The sequence below is a fragment of the Choristoneura fumiferana genome, chromosome 16 (genome assembly GCF_025370935.1).
Source record: "Choristoneura fumiferana chromosome 16, NRCan_CFum_1, whole genome shotgun sequence".
Lineage (NCBI taxonomy): Eukaryota > Metazoa > Arthropoda > Insecta > Lepidoptera > Tortricidae > Choristoneura > Choristoneura fumiferana.
Genome location: NC_133487.1, coordinates 20,204,490 through 20,222,797, shown reverse-complemented (window position 1 = coordinate 20,222,797; position 18,308 = coordinate 20,204,490). Strand labels below are relative to the sequence as shown.

The following is an 18,308-nucleotide window of genomic DNA, read 5'->3' as shown; positions in this document are numbered from 1 at the left end:
TGTCGATATATGAGACTTTAAATTAGATTGTCGTAAACTTATCATGTTATGTAGAGCGTTCTTTTTCCGCATACAAATGGATATTTTTACTGTAAACGAAGTAGTTAAAAACCATAAAATATAGATGTAGGACGACATTTTTAAACGATTTATTTCAGCACTTGACGTACATAAATGCGCACAAAGTTTCAGTTTTCATTTATGCAATTTGCGAATGTTTTCGCACATGTTGTAACCGATATTTTTTTATTTGTGGAACGTGTTGCCAACCCATTTTTTTTTATTTTCCGTCATTTCAGTGTCAACCACAATTCAAAAATCCTGAAAAAAATCAAGAAATGTTCAGCCAAATTTGCTAGACCATCTACTGAAATATTTGGGACTAATTTTAAAACAGTAGTTAATTCCCTCGTCAGGGTAAATAATGTTTGTAATGATAATGCCAAGTATTATTAATTATGTTGCAGAGTCCACCTGGATGCACCAATGATGTACGTATTACAAAATAGAAATAAAACCGGACAAGAGCGAGTCTTACTCGCGTGGAGAGAGTGTCACACGACATAGTTACAGTTTTATTTTTTAATTTTTTAATTTATATCAGACTCAAGATTTGCCAGCAAGCTATGGAGCGGAGTATTCTAGGTGTTCCGAAATCTGATAGAATCAGAAACACTGATCTGCGCTCCAGAACTCAAATTATCGATGTGGGAATGAAGACCGCCACATTAAAATGGGACTGGGCCGGACACGTCTGCCGCATGTGTCCGGATCGCTGGGCCAATGTAATCACCGATTGGGTTCCATGCGACGGGCACCGGAGCAGAGGCAGACCTAGGAGGAGATGGCGGGACGACCTGGATCGATTCCAGTCAGATTGGCAAGAGCTGGCCAAGAGTAGAGACGAGTGGAATAAGAAAGGGGAGGCTTTTGCCCTGCAGTGGGACACATTATAAGCTATTTAAAAAAAATATATTATATCCCAAAAGTGGCCTTATACTTTAAATTCATTTATTGTCTTTACACGGCCACAGTACAGAAAAATGATCAATATAATGCCTTCATATAAACGGCCGGAGCGCGAGTTATACCTACGCGCCACGAATTCTCAGCATACCTCGGCAACCATCAGTCGCGAGTGCTCCGCGTTTACGTACGGTCGGCGAGGGACGCGCATTTATTACGTATACCTTCTTCGTCGCTAATTTATTGTAGTTAAATAAAAGCTAAATAGAACTGTTTAAAAACATAAAAAGTTATGTGATTTAATAAAATAACGTGAAATGCATTTTTGTTAAACACTACTTAGTCCATTCTTTCCATAATTTCCTAAAGCTCGTAATCCTTTCCCTGCTCTAAATTTCATGTGACATTAATTATCAATACATAACTGAAGAGTGACAGTTAGTGTAGGTATCGCGCGTTTGTGTGCCGACGTAGGTAATTATATCAAAGACGCTGCCGAGACACTATACTGTTAATTTTTCTGTACTGTGGCCGTGTAAAGATAATAAATGAATTTAAAATATAAGGCCGCTTTTGGAATATAAATAAAAAAAAAAAACAAAAAAAAAACTGTAACTATATCGTGTTTGAGCCACCGCGTTGCACATGTGTCCAATATTCAAATCAATCAGTTCATTAGTTTTGGAGCAAACCGGCTACGACAGACTCACAGACAGAGACATACGAGTAATCTTAAAAGGGCTCCATTTTTTTCTTTTAGTTATGGAACCCTAAAAGACTTCATAGTTATCACACATCGTAGTTGGTACGCAAAGTCCCTTAGTCGCCTTTTACCATAGAATAAATAATATTACAAGTCTTTATGACGCCCATGGGAGGAAAAGGGACCGTCCTATTCTAAAACCTTGCACGGCAAGAAGTGTTCTTAAATAGCCTCTCTATGAAAGATTCAATCCACCACGATGCCATGCCGTTGACTGATAGTCGCTTTTAATCCACGAAAAACAATAATTTGGTAGGCTTTCAAGGACCAAACTCTGGTTCTTTGGAATTATAATTTTGATTAATAATTTTTGAACCACAGTATGATATAAGTGCAACATTAGCAAAATAAAATTTTGAGTTATTATTGCAGTGTTCAGAACCGGGATGTAAAGCAGAGGTATGTTTTAACGCGAATAATGCAATTATTTAAAGTGTGGAGCGTGAACTTCTCGCCCAAATTCACCCACAGATATAGCGCATAATGTATTTCCATTTTCTGTCATTCCTGTCAGGGATACAAATACCACAATAGGCATTTGTCCCACCGCCGACGATGAGCGAGAAGCGAGTAGAGCGAGTAACTAGAAACGAGTAGGCGAGTAGCGAGACGCGAGTGTAGTTTTATCACTCGGCGTCGGCTGAGCGAGTGTTCGAGTGCGACGGGCGATTACTCACTCCACTCGCTCGAGCGCGGCGGCCGCCAAGCTAACATCGCTGAGCGAGTATTGAGCTAGTTTTATAGCTCTTGTCGCCGCGACAAAAGATGTATGAGCGAGTTCTCGCCGGCAGTGTGAACAGCTGGCGAGCAACTATAAATATGTGTCTCTTTTACTCACACAGGATCTTATATCTTTTGTTCGTTTCTTGAGCGAGAAAATAGTTGATAGCCAATCGTTTCCTCGCCGGCGGTGAGACAACTGCCTACAAGTACTACTTACTTAGTTACTTGTATTGTGCAAATACTCATTTTTCCTTTCCGAAAAATCTGTTATGGTATATGGGTACGCGACCCCAGCTTCCCGAGCTACTACTGCCTCATTCCTAGCCTTTCGAGACAGTATGCCTAGTATCTTTTTTTAACACCCTATTCCTATCAATGCTCACCCTCCTCCCTCGGCTCCCAGTTCTTTCATGTAACTCCTTAGCCTTTCCCATCCGCCAATCCAAGGTCTGCTGTGTCGATGGATGCGTGGCTAGGGGCGAGTCTAGTCAAGAGCTTGCCGAACTGCCATTGTAGGGGAGACCTAGGAGAGTTGTGACAGAGGAGAGTAGAGACAACCTCGATTTTTCGTAACTTATTAACTGGTAGCGAGCTCGCAATAGCGCGCGTTTTTTAGTTCAAGTGTCGAGCTACCAAAACTCACGCTACTGCGAGCTCACCAGCAGTTAATAAGTACCCAAAAATCGACAATGTCGCTACTCTCCTCTGACACAACTCTCCTCGGTCTCCCCTACTGGTGCCTTAGTCTGGTATGCGGGGTTCTGCTAGGCTTAACAATTATCCCTTGCTACTCGTGGGAGTACGCAACCCATCACGTCTCGTTTCCAACTGGGCGGAGAGCGGGCTGCGGAAAGCCTCTTTGCTCCTTTGAATGTTAGAGGAGGAATGAATGATAAAATTGATGAAGTGTGTGAAATGATGGATACGAGGAGGATTGATGTTTTGTGCGTGAATGAGACGAAGCGGAAGGGCTGTGACACTACCAACACGGACCCTAACATAGACCCTATTCTACTTATTGGTCTGGTGTACCCAGTGACAAGAGAGGCTGCCGGGGGCTCGGTGTCATTCTGTCTGAGAGAATTAATGATTGTGTGAGTGAATATGAATGCGTGAGTTCTAGACTGGGTTAAGCTGAAGAACGGGATTATCCGAATTTTTGTGCTAGGAGTATATGCCCCTACGACGTTGGATGCGAGCGGATCTATAGCAGCCAAAAAGGAACGAGAGGAGTTCTGGGATAGTATGAGAGAAGTTCTGCAGAAGTGTAAGATAATGAAAGGATTTTAATGGATGGGCAGTTGTGAAGCGTGATGGATATGAAAAGAAGAAGAAGTGAATTAATTCGTGTACCTACTTGGGAATTTTTAGCAGTGAACACGCACACTTGTGTTTTGCCCACAAATTGCCCATTTTTGAACATACGCTAAACAAGTTTCAGCATTTCTTATGGAAACTTTGGTTTCAGTGTTATGGTGCCAATGGCACCTCTACGGTGAGTCTTACATTGAGATCGCTTCTAACTAGAACAACCATGATCATGTATGATAATAAATAGTTATTTATTGTGCAGTGCAGTTGCACATAACTAGTGTAAACAAACAACGACAGCATCAATTTGCTTTTATTCAAATTGTCGAGTTTTTAGGATGAAAATCGTTAAAGGACAGCGTTAAGAAATTGTTAGACCAGGCGTTTTCAACCTTTTGGTTTTAACGGCACACTTTTCGTTCATCAATGTTTCACGGAACACCAGTGCCCTTAGTGTAAGTTTTCGGTTACAAAATACGTCTCGATCGCGTTCGCGTTAAAATCTCAATTTGTATGGAAACACGAACATCGCAAACGTTCCGCTAGAGGCGCTGTTCGTGTTTGCATACAAATTGAGATTTTAACGCGAACGCGATCGAGACGTATTTTGTAACCAAAAACTTACACTAAGGGCACAGTAAAAAATAGCCAAGTGCGAGTCCGACTGGCGCTTAGAAGGTTCCACCCTCCCCGGCATTCCTTCCGCTCCGTTACCATAACAACCTGACAACGCGAGCACACGCCACGCGTCAGTTGTTTTCGTACTATTTGCTCATTAAAATAGCTATTCATGATTTCAATGCAGCACACACTTCGTGGCAATCGCAGCACACCTGAAAGTATACGAGGCACACCGGTTGAAAACGTCTGTGTTAGACGACACGTAATTTTAAATGGAATTTAATGAAATAATAAGATGTAAGTGATGAATTCTTAGTTGTATCATATCAACCTTTTTTTCAGTGTTCAGCGGATAGCTGCGTTGCATATGTAAGTAAGATCAAAATTGAATAATATCTGATCCTAATGTAACCGCCCCCAAACACAGGCCGACATCCAATCCTAAAGAATAATTAAAAACTTTATTCACATTCTAGTGCTCAGGCTTAAATTGTCGAGCTTCGGTAAGTGCCTAAACTAAGTAAGTTTTTTCTAAAAAAAAACATTTTGAATACTAGCTTTTTCTGGTGTACCCAGTGACTTGATCATTCTGTCGAATGCTCTAGACTGGATTAACTGAAGAACTCCGAATTTTTGTGCATGCCCCTACGACGTTGGAAGCGGATCTATAGCAGCCAAAAAGGAACGAGAGAGTTCTGGATAGTATGAGAGAAGTTCTGCAGAAGTGTAAGATAATGAAAGGATTTTAATGGATGGGCAGTTGTGAAGCGTGATGGATATGAAAAGAAGAAGAAGTGAATTAATTCGTGTACCTACTTGGGAATTTTTAGCAGTGAACACGCACACTTGTGTTTTGCCCACATATTGCCCATTTTTGAACATACGCTAAACAAGTTTCAGCATTTCTTATGGAAACTTTGGTTTCAGTGTTATGGTGCCAATGGCACCTCTACGGTGAGTCTTACATTGAGATCGCTTCTAACTAGAACAACCATGATCATGTATGATAATAAATAGTTATTTATTGTGCAGTGCAGTTGCACATAACTAGTGTAAACAAACAACGACAGCTTCAATTTGCTTTTATTCAAAGTGTCGTTAAAGGACAGCGTTAAGAAATTGTTAGACCAGGCGTTTTCAACCTTTTGGTTTTAACGGCACACTTTTCGTTCATCAATGTTTCACGGAACACCAGTGCCCTTAGTGTAAGTTTTCGGTTACAAAATACGTCTCGATCGTTTAAAATCTCAATTTGTATGGAAACACGAACATCGCAAACGTTCCGCTAGAGGCGCTGTTCGTGTTTGCATACAAATTGAGATTTTAACGCGAACGCGATCGAGACGTATTTTGTAACCAAAAACTTACACTAAGGGCACAGTAAAAAATAGCCAAGTGCGAGTCCGACTGGCGCTTAGAAGGTTCCACCCTCCCCGGCATTCCTTCCGCTCCGTTACCATAACAACCTGACAACGCGAGCACACGCCACGCGTCAGTTGTTTTCGTACTATTTGCTCATTAAAATAGCTATTCATCATTTCAATGCAGCACACACTTCTTGGCAATCGCAGCACACCTGAAAGTATACGAGGCACACCGGTTGAAAACGTCTGTGTTAGACGACACGTAATTTTAAATGGAATTAAATGAAATAATAAGATGTAAGTGATGAATTCTTAGTTGTATCATATCAACCTTTTTTTCAGTGTTCAGCGGATAGCTGCGTTGCATATGTAAGTAAGATCAAAATTGAATAATATCTGATCCTAATGTAACCGCCCCCAAACACAGGCCGACATCCAATCCTAAAAGAATAATTAAAAACTTTATTCACATTCTAGTGCTCAGGCTTAAATTGTCGAGCTTCGGTAAGTGCCTAAACTAAGTAAGTTTTTTCTAAAAAAAAAACATTTTGAATACTAGCTTTTTTGCTGACTGTACTTGTGTCGACTTTACTTGCATTGTCACCCAAACTATGTTTGCGTACCAAACTTTAAGTCGATGCCATTAACCGTTGAGGAGTTCCGTCCTGGCCGGACTAACAGGATGTCACTACCAGACCATTGTACTGTCACGCAATTTACATAAGTAAGCCAAATTTCAAGTCAATCCGACTACTAAAAGTTGGTCGAATTTAACTTGCCAATTTAAATACAGACAGTCAGAAAGACAATGGGACAGGTGAAACTAAATAAAAGCTTTCTGAGAGCAGGCCTGTGCCCAGCAGTGGGACGTAAATAGGCTGGGATGATGATGATGATCTCCCATAGACGTAAAGTGGAGTTTTTTTTTTATCGTCGAACCCTACTTTGTGGGATATCGTTAGTTAGACAGGTCTTTTAAAATCATTGCGGGAATGTGAAGACGATTACGTTTCAGGTGCAAGTTTCCATTAAAACCGAGCGCCCGAAAGAAGTAAAAACCGGCCAAGAGCGTAGGGTTCCGTAGCCATTACGAAAAAAAACGTTATTTTTCTAAGGATTTCGTATTTTATACGGAATCTTCCAAGTTTAGGTATATTTTATACCTTAGGCTGCTATTTACTCTTAAACTACTAATAAGTAATTCTCAAGCAAACTTAGCCATATACTTACTACCATCCTGAATTATTCAAATTTTTATGATTCTGATTTTTCCACCCACCGGTTTAGATTTTAGAGGTGGGGGGACGCTCGATTTTAATGAAAGTTTGCACTTTAAAGTTGAATATTTTGCAAACACATCACTGAATCGAAAAATCGTTTTAGCAACCCACTTGGTTGGTTATGGTTTTAAAAGACCTATCCAACGATACCCCACACTACAATATTGGATGAGAAAAAAATCAACCCGACTTTACGTCTATGGGAGGTACTCTAAAAAATATATTATTGTTTTTTTTATTGTACCATTTTGTCGGCATAGTTTATATATATATTCGTGCAAAATTCTAGCTTTCTAGCATTGATAGTCCCTGAGCAAAGCCGCGGACGGCCAGACAGACATGGCGAAACTATAAGGGTTCCGTTTTTGCCATTTCGGCTCCGGAACCCTAAAAAACCAAAATAACCAACATAGGAAAGTTAGAAAAACCGCGATATTGTCGTTTACAGTTAAATAATTCAAAAACAGTTAAACTGATTTTAATGGAATAACTATAACTAAAAAAAAAACCGTAGAAAAAGCCGTGGTGGCCTAGTGGTTTGACCTATCGCCTCTCAAACAGAGGGTCGTGGGTTCAAACCCCGGCTCGCACCTCTAAGTTTTTCGAAATTCATGTGCGGAATTACATTTGAAATTTACCACGAGCTTTGCGGTGAAGGAAAACATCGTGAGGAAACCTGCACAAACCTGCGAAGCAATTCAATGGTGCGTGTGAAGTTCCCAATCCGCACTGGACCCGCGTGGGAACTATGGCCCAAGCCCTCTTGTTCTGAGAGGAGGCCTGTGCCCAGCAGTGGGACGTATATAGGCTGGGATGATGAACTATAACTAAGAAACTCACTTTCACGTAAAAAAAAACTCCACACCAACAACATTCCCCAACAACGCCCGCAGCCTTACGGTGGGTGGAGGAAGGGCAATTTCAGCGGTCGTGGTCGAGGACGTGGAACATATAAATCTGTTCACTCACGAAGGCGCGCCCCTCCAAAGCTAATTATCAATGTGCACGAGTAAACCTCGTATTTACACGGTGACTTTGTCTCAGTGTGCGTGACTGACGGTACGCTTGCGACTGAGGACAAGCTCGAGCAACGCACACATAGACTTGTCATACAGATACGTTTACAACTACCATTATAAAATATGGAGGGGCGCTGCTTCGTGAGTGAACGGACTCTGTACACCAGAGATAATAAATATATTTTTTTAGTGCACAGATACGAAATGTTGGAGTCTAGTAAGTAAATGGAGTTAGTTTATAATTATCTTTACTTCTAAAAACAAAAGTAACTAACTTCAGATGATAATTTTTTGAAAATATTATTTATTTATTTACAACACATAAATAACTATATGTAAATTTTTTATTAATTAAAAAGGAACAATTGAGGTTACACTAAACTATCCTAAAAATAAATTAACTATATATACAGTTCGCCCAAGTCTTGTCCCTGAGGAAGAGTGCCCATAAGGCTGGCTGCATTTCCGCGCTGGATCGTGATTCCAATACGTTGGGCGAGAAATAAATATATTTATATATATTACAATTGATTATTTTTCTATCTAGATAAATATTTTTATCTTAATAAATATAGGTTATTAACTTTCAAATTTCATTTTCAGAAAATCGATTAAGCTATTATTCACACTTATTTTCGTTTCGCTATAAAGATCAACTACTTAGGATTTTCGTTACTCATAGATTGTTTGGATTGGATTGGATTGGTTTGTTTATAAGCCGCGTGGAATTCGCTTATCGCGCTGTTCCCTTGGTAACTATGCATTTGCCCAGGATAAAAAGTAGCCTATGTCACTCTCTGGCCCATAAACTATCTCTATGCCAAAAATCACGCCGATCCGTTTTGACGTGAAAGATGGACAGACATACACACAAACATACAAACACACACACTTTCGCATTTATAATATTAGTGTAAGTATGGATACGGATTATTATTTTTTGATTAGATTTTGATTTGCGCTAAATAAAGTTTGCTGTATACAAGGTGTTAATTAAATAACTGAAAACCTCATACACCCCAAAAATATTTATTAATTTTAAGTAAGTTAATTGCAATAATTATGAGTAACATCATTATCTCGAAAATTATTCGTGTGTGTTGCTAAGCCATTAAATATACATGATTTCTAACTCTACATACATAGGTAATTCGTATTCAATTTGTCAGTCGCACTCCGACGTTTTTAGAAGAAAAACAAACTGACAAAAATAACTTAATAGAATGCAGTCCGCTCCATTAATGACGCGTATGAATTCACCGCTAGAGGCGCTAGTGTAGCGTGACAAATGTCAAACTCATAGTTTTTGGGTGAGCTACGCGGGTTTATTTATAATTAGAATAATTTTGTGAATATTTTGCAATACCTGAAATTAATTATGGGAATTATGCGTTACGGGGCAACTAATGTCTGTGTTTTGAGACAGTTTTGTCTTGCGGAAACTTTTGTCCTCCCTTTTTTCCGAACAAAACGGGACTACGCAACATTGTGGTTGCTCGATATTTTTATGGCACGGTTTTAAGGTGTATTAAATATGATTTTAATCTAAACTTTGTTTTCAAGCCCGTAATAATAGAATATAAAAGCCACACTTAAAACCTCACGCAACAGTGGCGCCATCTAGAAAGACAAAAAGCGATAGCCCTCATTAGCGCTTTTTAAATTCGTAATTTTAAGATTGGGCACAATAAAAAGGGATTTAAAAACACAAATAATTTAAAACATAGTGTAATCGCTTGTCTACTCTCGATTCTGAGCAAATTCTTCTGGTTTTCAGTTATCTAACCCTTAATTTGGCAGTTTATGCCACAATGAACATGATTCAAGACTATATTTTTGTATTTTTTTTAAATGTAGATTTTTTTGTACTATACGGTAACAACGAGGTCGAATCATGTAATTTTTTTAATTTGTCAAATTAAGGATTACTTAACACCTTGTACATACCGATTATCCTTTTTGTTTCTCGGACTTATTTTTTTATAATTTTTTAGAGAGCTCTCGAAATACAGAAAAGTGACAAAACAAACTTGTCATATTATGAAAAGCCCTGGAGCCCGCGGCTTGGATTTATTTACTTAATTGGGCGTTTTTAAAAAAAAGTATATATTTTCTATCAAAATGTATGTCATTTTTCATACAAATTTTATAAGACAGTTTTGTGACGCCCATACTAACTTTGAAAAATTTAATAAAGGTACACTATTTTGTGAAGATGCCCAATTACAAAATGTCTTTCTTTTAGTCGACAGGCACTGGAGCGGAGAGTAAGGTAGGTTATTTCAAAATATCTGGACGACCGAGCTCACACCGAGCTTACACTATAAAAACGGCCAAGAGCGTGTCGGACACGCCCGAAATAGGGTTCCGTAGCCATTACGAAAAGATTAAGTAATATTTTTCTAAGGATTTCGTATTTTATATATACGGAATCTTCCAAGTTTATGTATATTTTATACCTTAGGCTGCTATTTACTCTTAAACTACTAATAATTCTCAAGCAAACTTAGCCGTTATAGTTTTCCTTAAAAATTTGATATTCTTACTACCATTCTGAATTTTTTTCAATTTTTCCCACCCACCGGTTTAGATTTTAGAGGGGAGGGGACGCTCGATTTTAATGAAAATTTGCACTTTAAAGTTGAATATTTCGCAAACAAATCACTGAATCGAAAAATCGTATTAGCAAACCCCTAATGGTTTTAAAAGAACTATCCAACAATACCCCACACTAAAGGGTTGGATGAGAAAAAAAATCACCCCCACTTTACGTCTATGGGAGGTACCCTAAAAAATATTTTTTTTTTAATTTTTTATTGTACCATTTTGTCGGCATACTTTACATATATATCTACTTTATATATATAGTGAACTTGGGTCCCATTTCACATTTTATGTTTTGATGGGATATCATTACTTTTTGTACAGAAATTATTAGTAGTTTCTGATTTATTCCTTTGTATTCACTCAATTTCCTATCTGGATGCCAAATTTGAACTTTCTAGGTCATTTGGAACTGGGTTTTGATGGTTGAGGTGAGTCGGTGATAAAAATGACGATTTTTGGAAGTTAATATCTAAATAACTGTTTTGAAGTGTGCTTGAAATTTGAAGTACATAATATGTAACTCATAACACTCAATGTATAAGCCAAAATTTACATGTTTATGTGAAATAGTTTTTGAGTTATGAGGGGGTCAAAAGTGGCTCCAATTAATGTTTCGGGTAAAATTACACACGGTGCTGCCCGCCAGTTGGCTGTGTTGGTGTTGGCTTGAACTTGGCTTGCCACGCTACCGCGTGTCTAGGTCCGTACTGTGCCCTTAGTGTAAGTTTTCGGTTACAAAATACGTCTCGATCGCGTTAGTGTTAAAATCTCAATTTGTATGCAAACACGAACAGCGCCTCTAGCGGAACGTTTGCGATGTTCGTGTTTCCATACGAATTGAGATTTTAACGCGAACGCGATCGAGACGTTTTTTGTATCCGAAAACTTACACTAAGGGCACTGTACCACTACCATGAGTTTACAGTGACCATACTCGATAGCGACGGCGTAAATTATTTGTAGAGGCGCTGTACAATTCTCCATACAAATAATTTGCGCCGTCGCTATCGAGTACGGTCACTGTAAACTCATGGTAGTGATACTTGGCTCACGTGGAACTACGATACAAGCCCACTCATTCTGAGAGAACGGCTGTGCCCAGCAGTGGGACGTATATAGGCTGGGATGGATATTACTTAAATACTTGGCGAATGTGAACTAAAACTTATTTTCATTTATAGTGTTCGGCTGACCATTGCCTTGCCGTAGTAAGTTTCACGAAAATTTATTTTTTACACCTCTCCTTCAGAAAAGTAACTTTTCCTCCCTGACGAGAGGGAGCAAACTGCAACTTTTCTGTTCAAGGCTTTTCTAAGTGATTTATTGCAAATGCCATTTTTTGAAGTTGATAATTGTAAAGCCACGCCATTTTCTATGCTGGTTGTTCTTTAATAATATTAAGAATTATTTTTTTCAAGTTTATTAATGCTCGGTGTGAAAAGTTGTATGAGCCACTCGGGAGCAAAATTATTTTCATCTTGGGCGCTAACACTCGAATCCCTCGTTACGCTTAGGGTTCTACTTAAGAATCCCTCGCTACGAATCCTTCGCTACATTCTGGATTCAATTTACGCCCTCGCCGTAAATACACCATTTTGCTCCCTTGTGACACAAATAACTATTATATTGCAACAAAAAAAATGCAAAAATATTAAAGTTTGAATTTTAAGTCAGAAATAATTATAATTATAATGTTTTATGTTTAGAGTTTCGGAATTAACCCAATTACATCCAGTGGCAAGGCAGAGGTAAGAAAGTACGATGTGTCATTGACTTATTAAAATACTCATAAAATACAGTCTTGTTCAAAATGTATTGCAAAATGAACTTTTCAAGAACCATCTTGGTGTAATAGATAAATAAAATCTTCAACAACCAAACTAGCATTTACACCCTGCAGTTTTTTCTAAAGTTTAAAGTTTCTTAAGTTTCTTTAGTTTGTAATGTAATGTTTTTTGGATTGCTGTTATTTTATTTTCCAGTGCTCGGGTACCGAATGCAACTCAGTAGTAAGTTATGCACTTAGTAGCTGCGCCATTAAAATAATACGAGTGTTAATGGTGTAATGTAATGTAAAAGTAAAATGTAAGTTAAAGTTGTATTTTTTTTTTAGTGTATGGGACTTAAATGTGAGGCAAAGGTAAAGACTAAGAAAATTCATAATAATAAATAATTATTCAGTTTTACACTTTTTCAGCATTTTTCGCTTCTCATGCTCGTAATTTTCATATTTTATGCTGGATCTAGGCGACGTACAATTACTTTTTATGATAAGTGCATAAAGTTAAATTTTCGTCTAAGACCAAGGCGTCAACAGCCATAAAGAAAATAGTTTCTATATATTTTTTAATAATTTTTATTTTAAACATAAAATAAAAATTGAAAAATATGAAATAAATCAATAAAACTAAATATTTATAATAAGGTATATTAGCAATGCATGAAAAATAAAAGTAAGAGAACAATACTAATATTAAGTGAACAATTGTTTCCACTGTTACTATTTCATCTCATCATTTTTTGTTTAAAACCACTAAAGATGTTTTTTTTTTTCTTCAAATTTACAGTGTTCGGGTACAAAATGTAATACGAAGGTAAGTAAACCTAGCAAAAAGACTCGTCAATCATTTTTTTTGCATTGGTACTTAATTGAAAATTTTTCACTGGACCCTTATAAAAAAATATTTTAGGATTAGTAGTTCTTGTTAATAATTTACTGCCCGTGCCTTGCCCGGTTATAGAAAGGACAATTGGCTACACAAGCATTTGGCATACCGTGAGTCAATTCCAGGGTAGGCACAGACGCGGTCCGTAGGGGGGGGGGGGTCACAGGGGACATGATCCATCAGCAACTTGCTCTTTAATACGGCCTTGTGAACTCCGAGGTGCCAGTTCTCGAAAATGGTCGTGCCACGCTCTATTGGGATCGATCTGTCATCACGGACAGGACTATTGTAGCCAATAAGCCTGATATTGTGCTGATAGATCGATCAAACCGCCAGGCAGTGCTCGTCGACATCACCATCCCACATGACGAGAGCCTCGTGAAGGCCGAGAAGGATAAACTCAGCAAGTACATTGATTTGGCACACGAGGTGACCGCTATGTGGGATGCTGGCTCAACGTTCATTCTGCCGATATGTTTCGGTGAACGGTCTAATAGCGAAGCGGTCTCGACCAAGAGACTCTCGCTAGATGGCTGGATCAAGGGCCAGATACAGAAGGCGGTACTTCTGGAGACAGCACGTATCGTCCGGAGGTTCCTCACTGCGGCCCTGACCACCGGTAGCTTGGGCCCTGCCCCGTGCGGGCGGCAAACTAGGTTAGGTTTTTATAATATTTTTATTTTGTTTGTACTTTTTTGTATTTTGCTTTTTATAACTATTATAAAAACCTTATCTAAGAATAACAACAAATATAGGGAATAATAATCAAGTGCCGTTTGACACCAATTGGCCAAGTCCCAAACTAAGCAAAGCTTGTGTCATGGGAACAAGGCAACGGATAAACTCATTTAAATAGATACATACTTAAATCATCATCCCAGCCTATATAAGTCCCACTGCTGGGCACAGGCCTCCTCTCAGAACAAGAGGGCTTGGGCCGTAGTTCCCACGCGGGCCCAGTGCGGATTGGGAACTTCACACGCACCATTGAATTGCTTCGCAGGTTTGTGCAGGTTTCCTCACGATGTTTTCCTTCACCGCAAAGCTCGTGGTAAATTTCAAATGTTATTCCGCATATGAATTTCGAAAAACTCAGAGGTGCGAGCCGGGGTTTGAATCTACACCCTCTGCTTGAGAGGCGATAGGTCAAACCACTAGGCCACCGCGGCTTTTTTACATACTTAAATACATAATATTAAACACCCAAGACTTGAGAACTAATTTTGTATTTTTCTTACAAATATCTGCCCCGACCGGGGATTGAATCCGGGACCTCAAGCTTCTTAGTCAGGTCCTGTAATCCCTGGGTTATCCGGTCGTCTTAAGTGCATAATAGTGGCAATCTGTGTGTCCTAAAACGATGTTAATATCAGTATCAAAGACATGATATCTTGTCAGTGCACATTAAAGTTTATTACAGTCATAATTTTACTTCTTCACCGCTACAAAACAACGAAGTGACGTGCTCTATTCTATACGCCACAGAAAACCAGCGACAAATCAACTTGACTTTTAATTCCATTATAGAAGGATTCATTTCGAGTTGAATGTTGGTCATATATAGATAACCTTGGCGTGTGAGGCTTGCCATTGGCGGTCATGACTGGATGACTCTGGCGGTGAAGAGGTTAAACATGCTAATCTTCAATTCTGTTCCGTGAAAGCGTGAAATAGGCGTGCAAAATTCTAGAAATAAAGTTCTAGATTTTGAACATGAAACTACCGTGAGACTCACTCATATTAAATATAATGACCCGAATAACTCACGTCTTAAATCCAGTTTAGCTCGACATGTTTCGGGCTAATCCGTAGCCCTTCGTCCCCGGAGCAACGCGACTTTGCGGCTGCTCCGGATGCAGCGGATGATGCGGATGGAGCGGGTGGGTGGGTGCGCGTGTTGCAGCAGCCGCTGAGTCGCGTTGCTCCGGAGACGAAGGGCTACGGATTAGCCCGAAACATGTCGAGCTAAACTCGATTTAAGACGTGAGTTATCCGGGTCATTATATTTAATATAAATTTTTAGATGTTGTTTCACTTTTTAGTGCGTGGGAGTAAGCTGTAAAGCAGAGGTAAGAACTGAGCAAATTAATGTTTGACTACACTACAAGCCACAGCCAATGAGTTGAAATTATCAGAAAGTAGGTATAGAGCTAAGTGAATTCGTTTTCGAAATATCATGATTTATGTTAGTCACCCAATGAGCTAAAATTATTTATCATAAAACACAGTGTCAAAGGTATCAACGCAGTCAGGGTGATGATCTGAATATTTATGGTTATAAGGCACTTGTCCCACCGCCGACGATGAGCGAGAAGCGAGTAGAGCGAGTAACTAGAAACGAGTGGGCGAGCAGCGAGAAGCGAGTGTAGTTTGGTCGCTCGGCTGTAAGCGAGTGTTCGCGTGCGACGGGCGATTACTCGCTCCACTCGATTCGCTCGTGCGGGGCGGCCGCCAAGCTCGCTGAGCGAGTATCTATAGCTCAGCGAGTTTTATAGCTCTTGTCGCTGCGACAAAAGATGTAAGAGCGAGTTCTCGCCGACAGTGTGAACAGCCAGCGATCAACTATTAATATATGTGTCTCTTTTACTCACACAGGATCTTATATCTTTTGTTCGTTTCTTGAGCGAGAAAATAGTTGAAAGCCATTCGTTTCCTCGCTGGCGGTGAGACAACTGCCTTATGGGTAATTTACGTCCCGCAACTTGTACAATCAAGTGCAAAGACACGGCCAAGGTTAATAATAAATATGTATACACGATCTTAATGTTGTGCAAAAAGTCGTGTATACATATTTTTGTAACTTTGGGCGTGTCGATATCTTTGCTCTTGACTGTACTATTATTTATTCTGTGCTACTACTGATTGTTTATGACCCAATCACGATTTTCAATGAGTCCCAACTGTTCAACTTAACAGAATTTTGGACAACTAGACTTTTTTTCTTTCTTTTTGGTTTTTATCACAAGTTTTTTTTCAGTCAGGTTTTCGACTTATTAATTGAATGTGATGTCTTTACTTTGATTATATATTTTTTCTCATTTAGTGTGAAGGATTGAACTGCCATGCAGTGGTAAGTCAGTAAATAAATAAATCCCAAAATCCGACCGCAAGTCTGCACCTAATGTTTGTTCATGATTAATTATGTAATGTAATGTAAATATTTAATTATTTATTTATTTCATACACGAGCAACTATCATTACAGGTTATAACCTAATGCAATAGTGCCTAAATTATAATTTTACACTTTGTCAATAATTTACTTATTCTAAAACATAACAATTACATGCATAATTACTTTTACAATGGTACAATGAAATAAATCACTTTTAGCGGCAACTAGATTCAGTGTGCGCACAGTACGGCTGAGTGGTGCGTTCCGAAGCAAGTTGGTCCGGCCGTGCGGTTCCACCAGCAGCCACGGCCGCCGCCGCCGCGCCGCGTACTCGTCCCGCATGTGCAGCCTAAGTTGCTGCAATATGTCCGGGTTGCATACTTCCCCCCGCAGCATTTTGACCACATAACCAGCGAGTGCTAGGTCTCTACGTGCCTCTAATTTGTTGTATCCCACCATGCCAATTACGAACAGTATAGGGTACATTAACGGGTAGAAAGGGTACACTCCATACAGTTTCCAGTACAAGTACCTGGTAAATTTGTCCTGTATCCTCTCTAGCATATGTATATATTTGCTCTCTTGCGGGGCCCATATCGCCGCATTATAGCTGCAGTCACTTTGACGTTTGTAAAACTCGCCGCTCGCCGAAGTACGAAGCCAAGCATCCTGTAAGCTTTTTTACATATGCTAACAATATGTTCCCTGAAATTCATATCCCTGTTTAATCGCATTCCTAGGTCTTTCACGGTCCGCCCTGCTCAACTGCTCCCCCGCCATTTTATAATTGTAGTTGAGAGGCGCTTTGGCCCTGCCAAACGTTATTACGGTGCACTTATCTATATTAAACTGGAGCTGTTAACTGGAGCTTATTTCTCGAACTCCACTCTACAACTCTATTCACATCCCGCTGCAGACGGGCACAGTCCCCCTCGTCTTTGATCGCCAAGAGCAACTTGAGGTCATCTGCGAATATGAGGCATTTGGCATCTTTTACTACCTTAGGAAGGTCATTAATCGTAATTATAAATTCCAACGGCCCCAAGTTGCTCCCCTGACTCACTCCAGTCCTGGTGAAATAAGGCTGCGATCTAGTCTGCTTATTCGACGTATTGCTCTCTGTCCCGCATGTAACTTGCAAAGACTTGCAATAATTATGGGGTACAGCCTACTGCCGCCAATTTCGTCAGCAAAATGTCATTGTCAACTAAGTCGAATGCTTTTTTGTAATCAAAATACGCGGAATATGATCGAAAAGATATGAAGAATATTTCACATAGGGTCATAGCCATATAGGGTAGGTAATCTAGTCTAGCCGCAAGTACACGCCTGTTTGTCTGTCTGTCTGTAAAAGGGGTGTATCTTTATGAACCATAATAGATAGAATTATTGAAACATTTTTCTTTGTAAAACCAAGGTGAGCGTTAAAATAACTAATTTCAAAATGAAATGTTTTATTCCATTCTTAAGCAGCCTTAAAAAGCAGTCTTAAAAAAAATAATTGAAGGCTTACAAAATGTGCATATTTTATAATTATTTACATAAATTATGTTCCTTTTCAGTGCGAGGGTCTAAGTTGTCAGAACACCACACCAGAATTGACCGAAAACAACAATGAATTGCGGGAAAGAAATGAGTATGAGGAAAAAGTATTGCTGTCAAGCATCTTTAATAAATTGAAGTTGACGGGGCTCGAGCATTTGATCAACAGACGATCTGTGGCTGTTATTGTACTTTAAGCTTTTTCGGGGCTGAAAAAAAATATATATAACGTAAGAGGTCCTAGAAGAATCATGTTTGTGTTCATATTTCTACACATAGTTCCATTACTTATACTTTTAAAATGATAATTAAAACTCCTATTTTAACAGTAA

General features: G+C 39.2%; 1 protein-coding gene across 1 annotated transcript; it reads left to right on the top strand.

Moving 5' to 3' along the window:
- The first annotated feature begins 5,261 nt into the window (after positions 1-5,261).
- LOC141436637 (uncharacterized) lies at positions 5,262-18,308 on the top strand. The gene is made up of 14 exons (XM_074099637.1): positions 5,262-5,338; positions 6,091-6,117; positions 6,226-6,252; positions 8,238-8,264; positions 10,293-10,319; positions 11,053-11,082; positions 11,836-11,862; positions 12,361-12,402; positions 12,637-12,663; positions 12,768-12,794; positions 13,222-13,248; positions 15,363-15,389; positions 16,364-16,390; positions 17,997-18,308. Exons 6-14 carry the CDS (start codon positions 11,074-11,076, stop codon positions 18,171-18,173), a joined length of 390 nt encoding a protein of 129 aa, XP_073955738.1. The 5' UTR covers positions 5,262-5,338; positions 6,091-6,117; positions 6,226-6,252; positions 8,238-8,264; positions 10,293-10,319; positions 11,053-11,073; the 3' UTR covers positions 18,174-18,308.

Bases quoted from the DNA above. Each gene is read 5' to 3' on its own strand.
- LOC141436637 (XM_074099637.1), top strand. The intron at 11,863-12,360 runs GTAAGTTTCACG...TTTTATGTTTAG, and splicing joins CTGACCATTGCCTTGCCGTA to AGTTTCGGAATTAACCCAAT. The intron at 12,664-12,767 runs GTAAGTTATGCA...TTTTTTTTTTAG, and splicing joins GTACCGAATGCAACTCAGTA to TGTATGGGACTTAAATGTGA.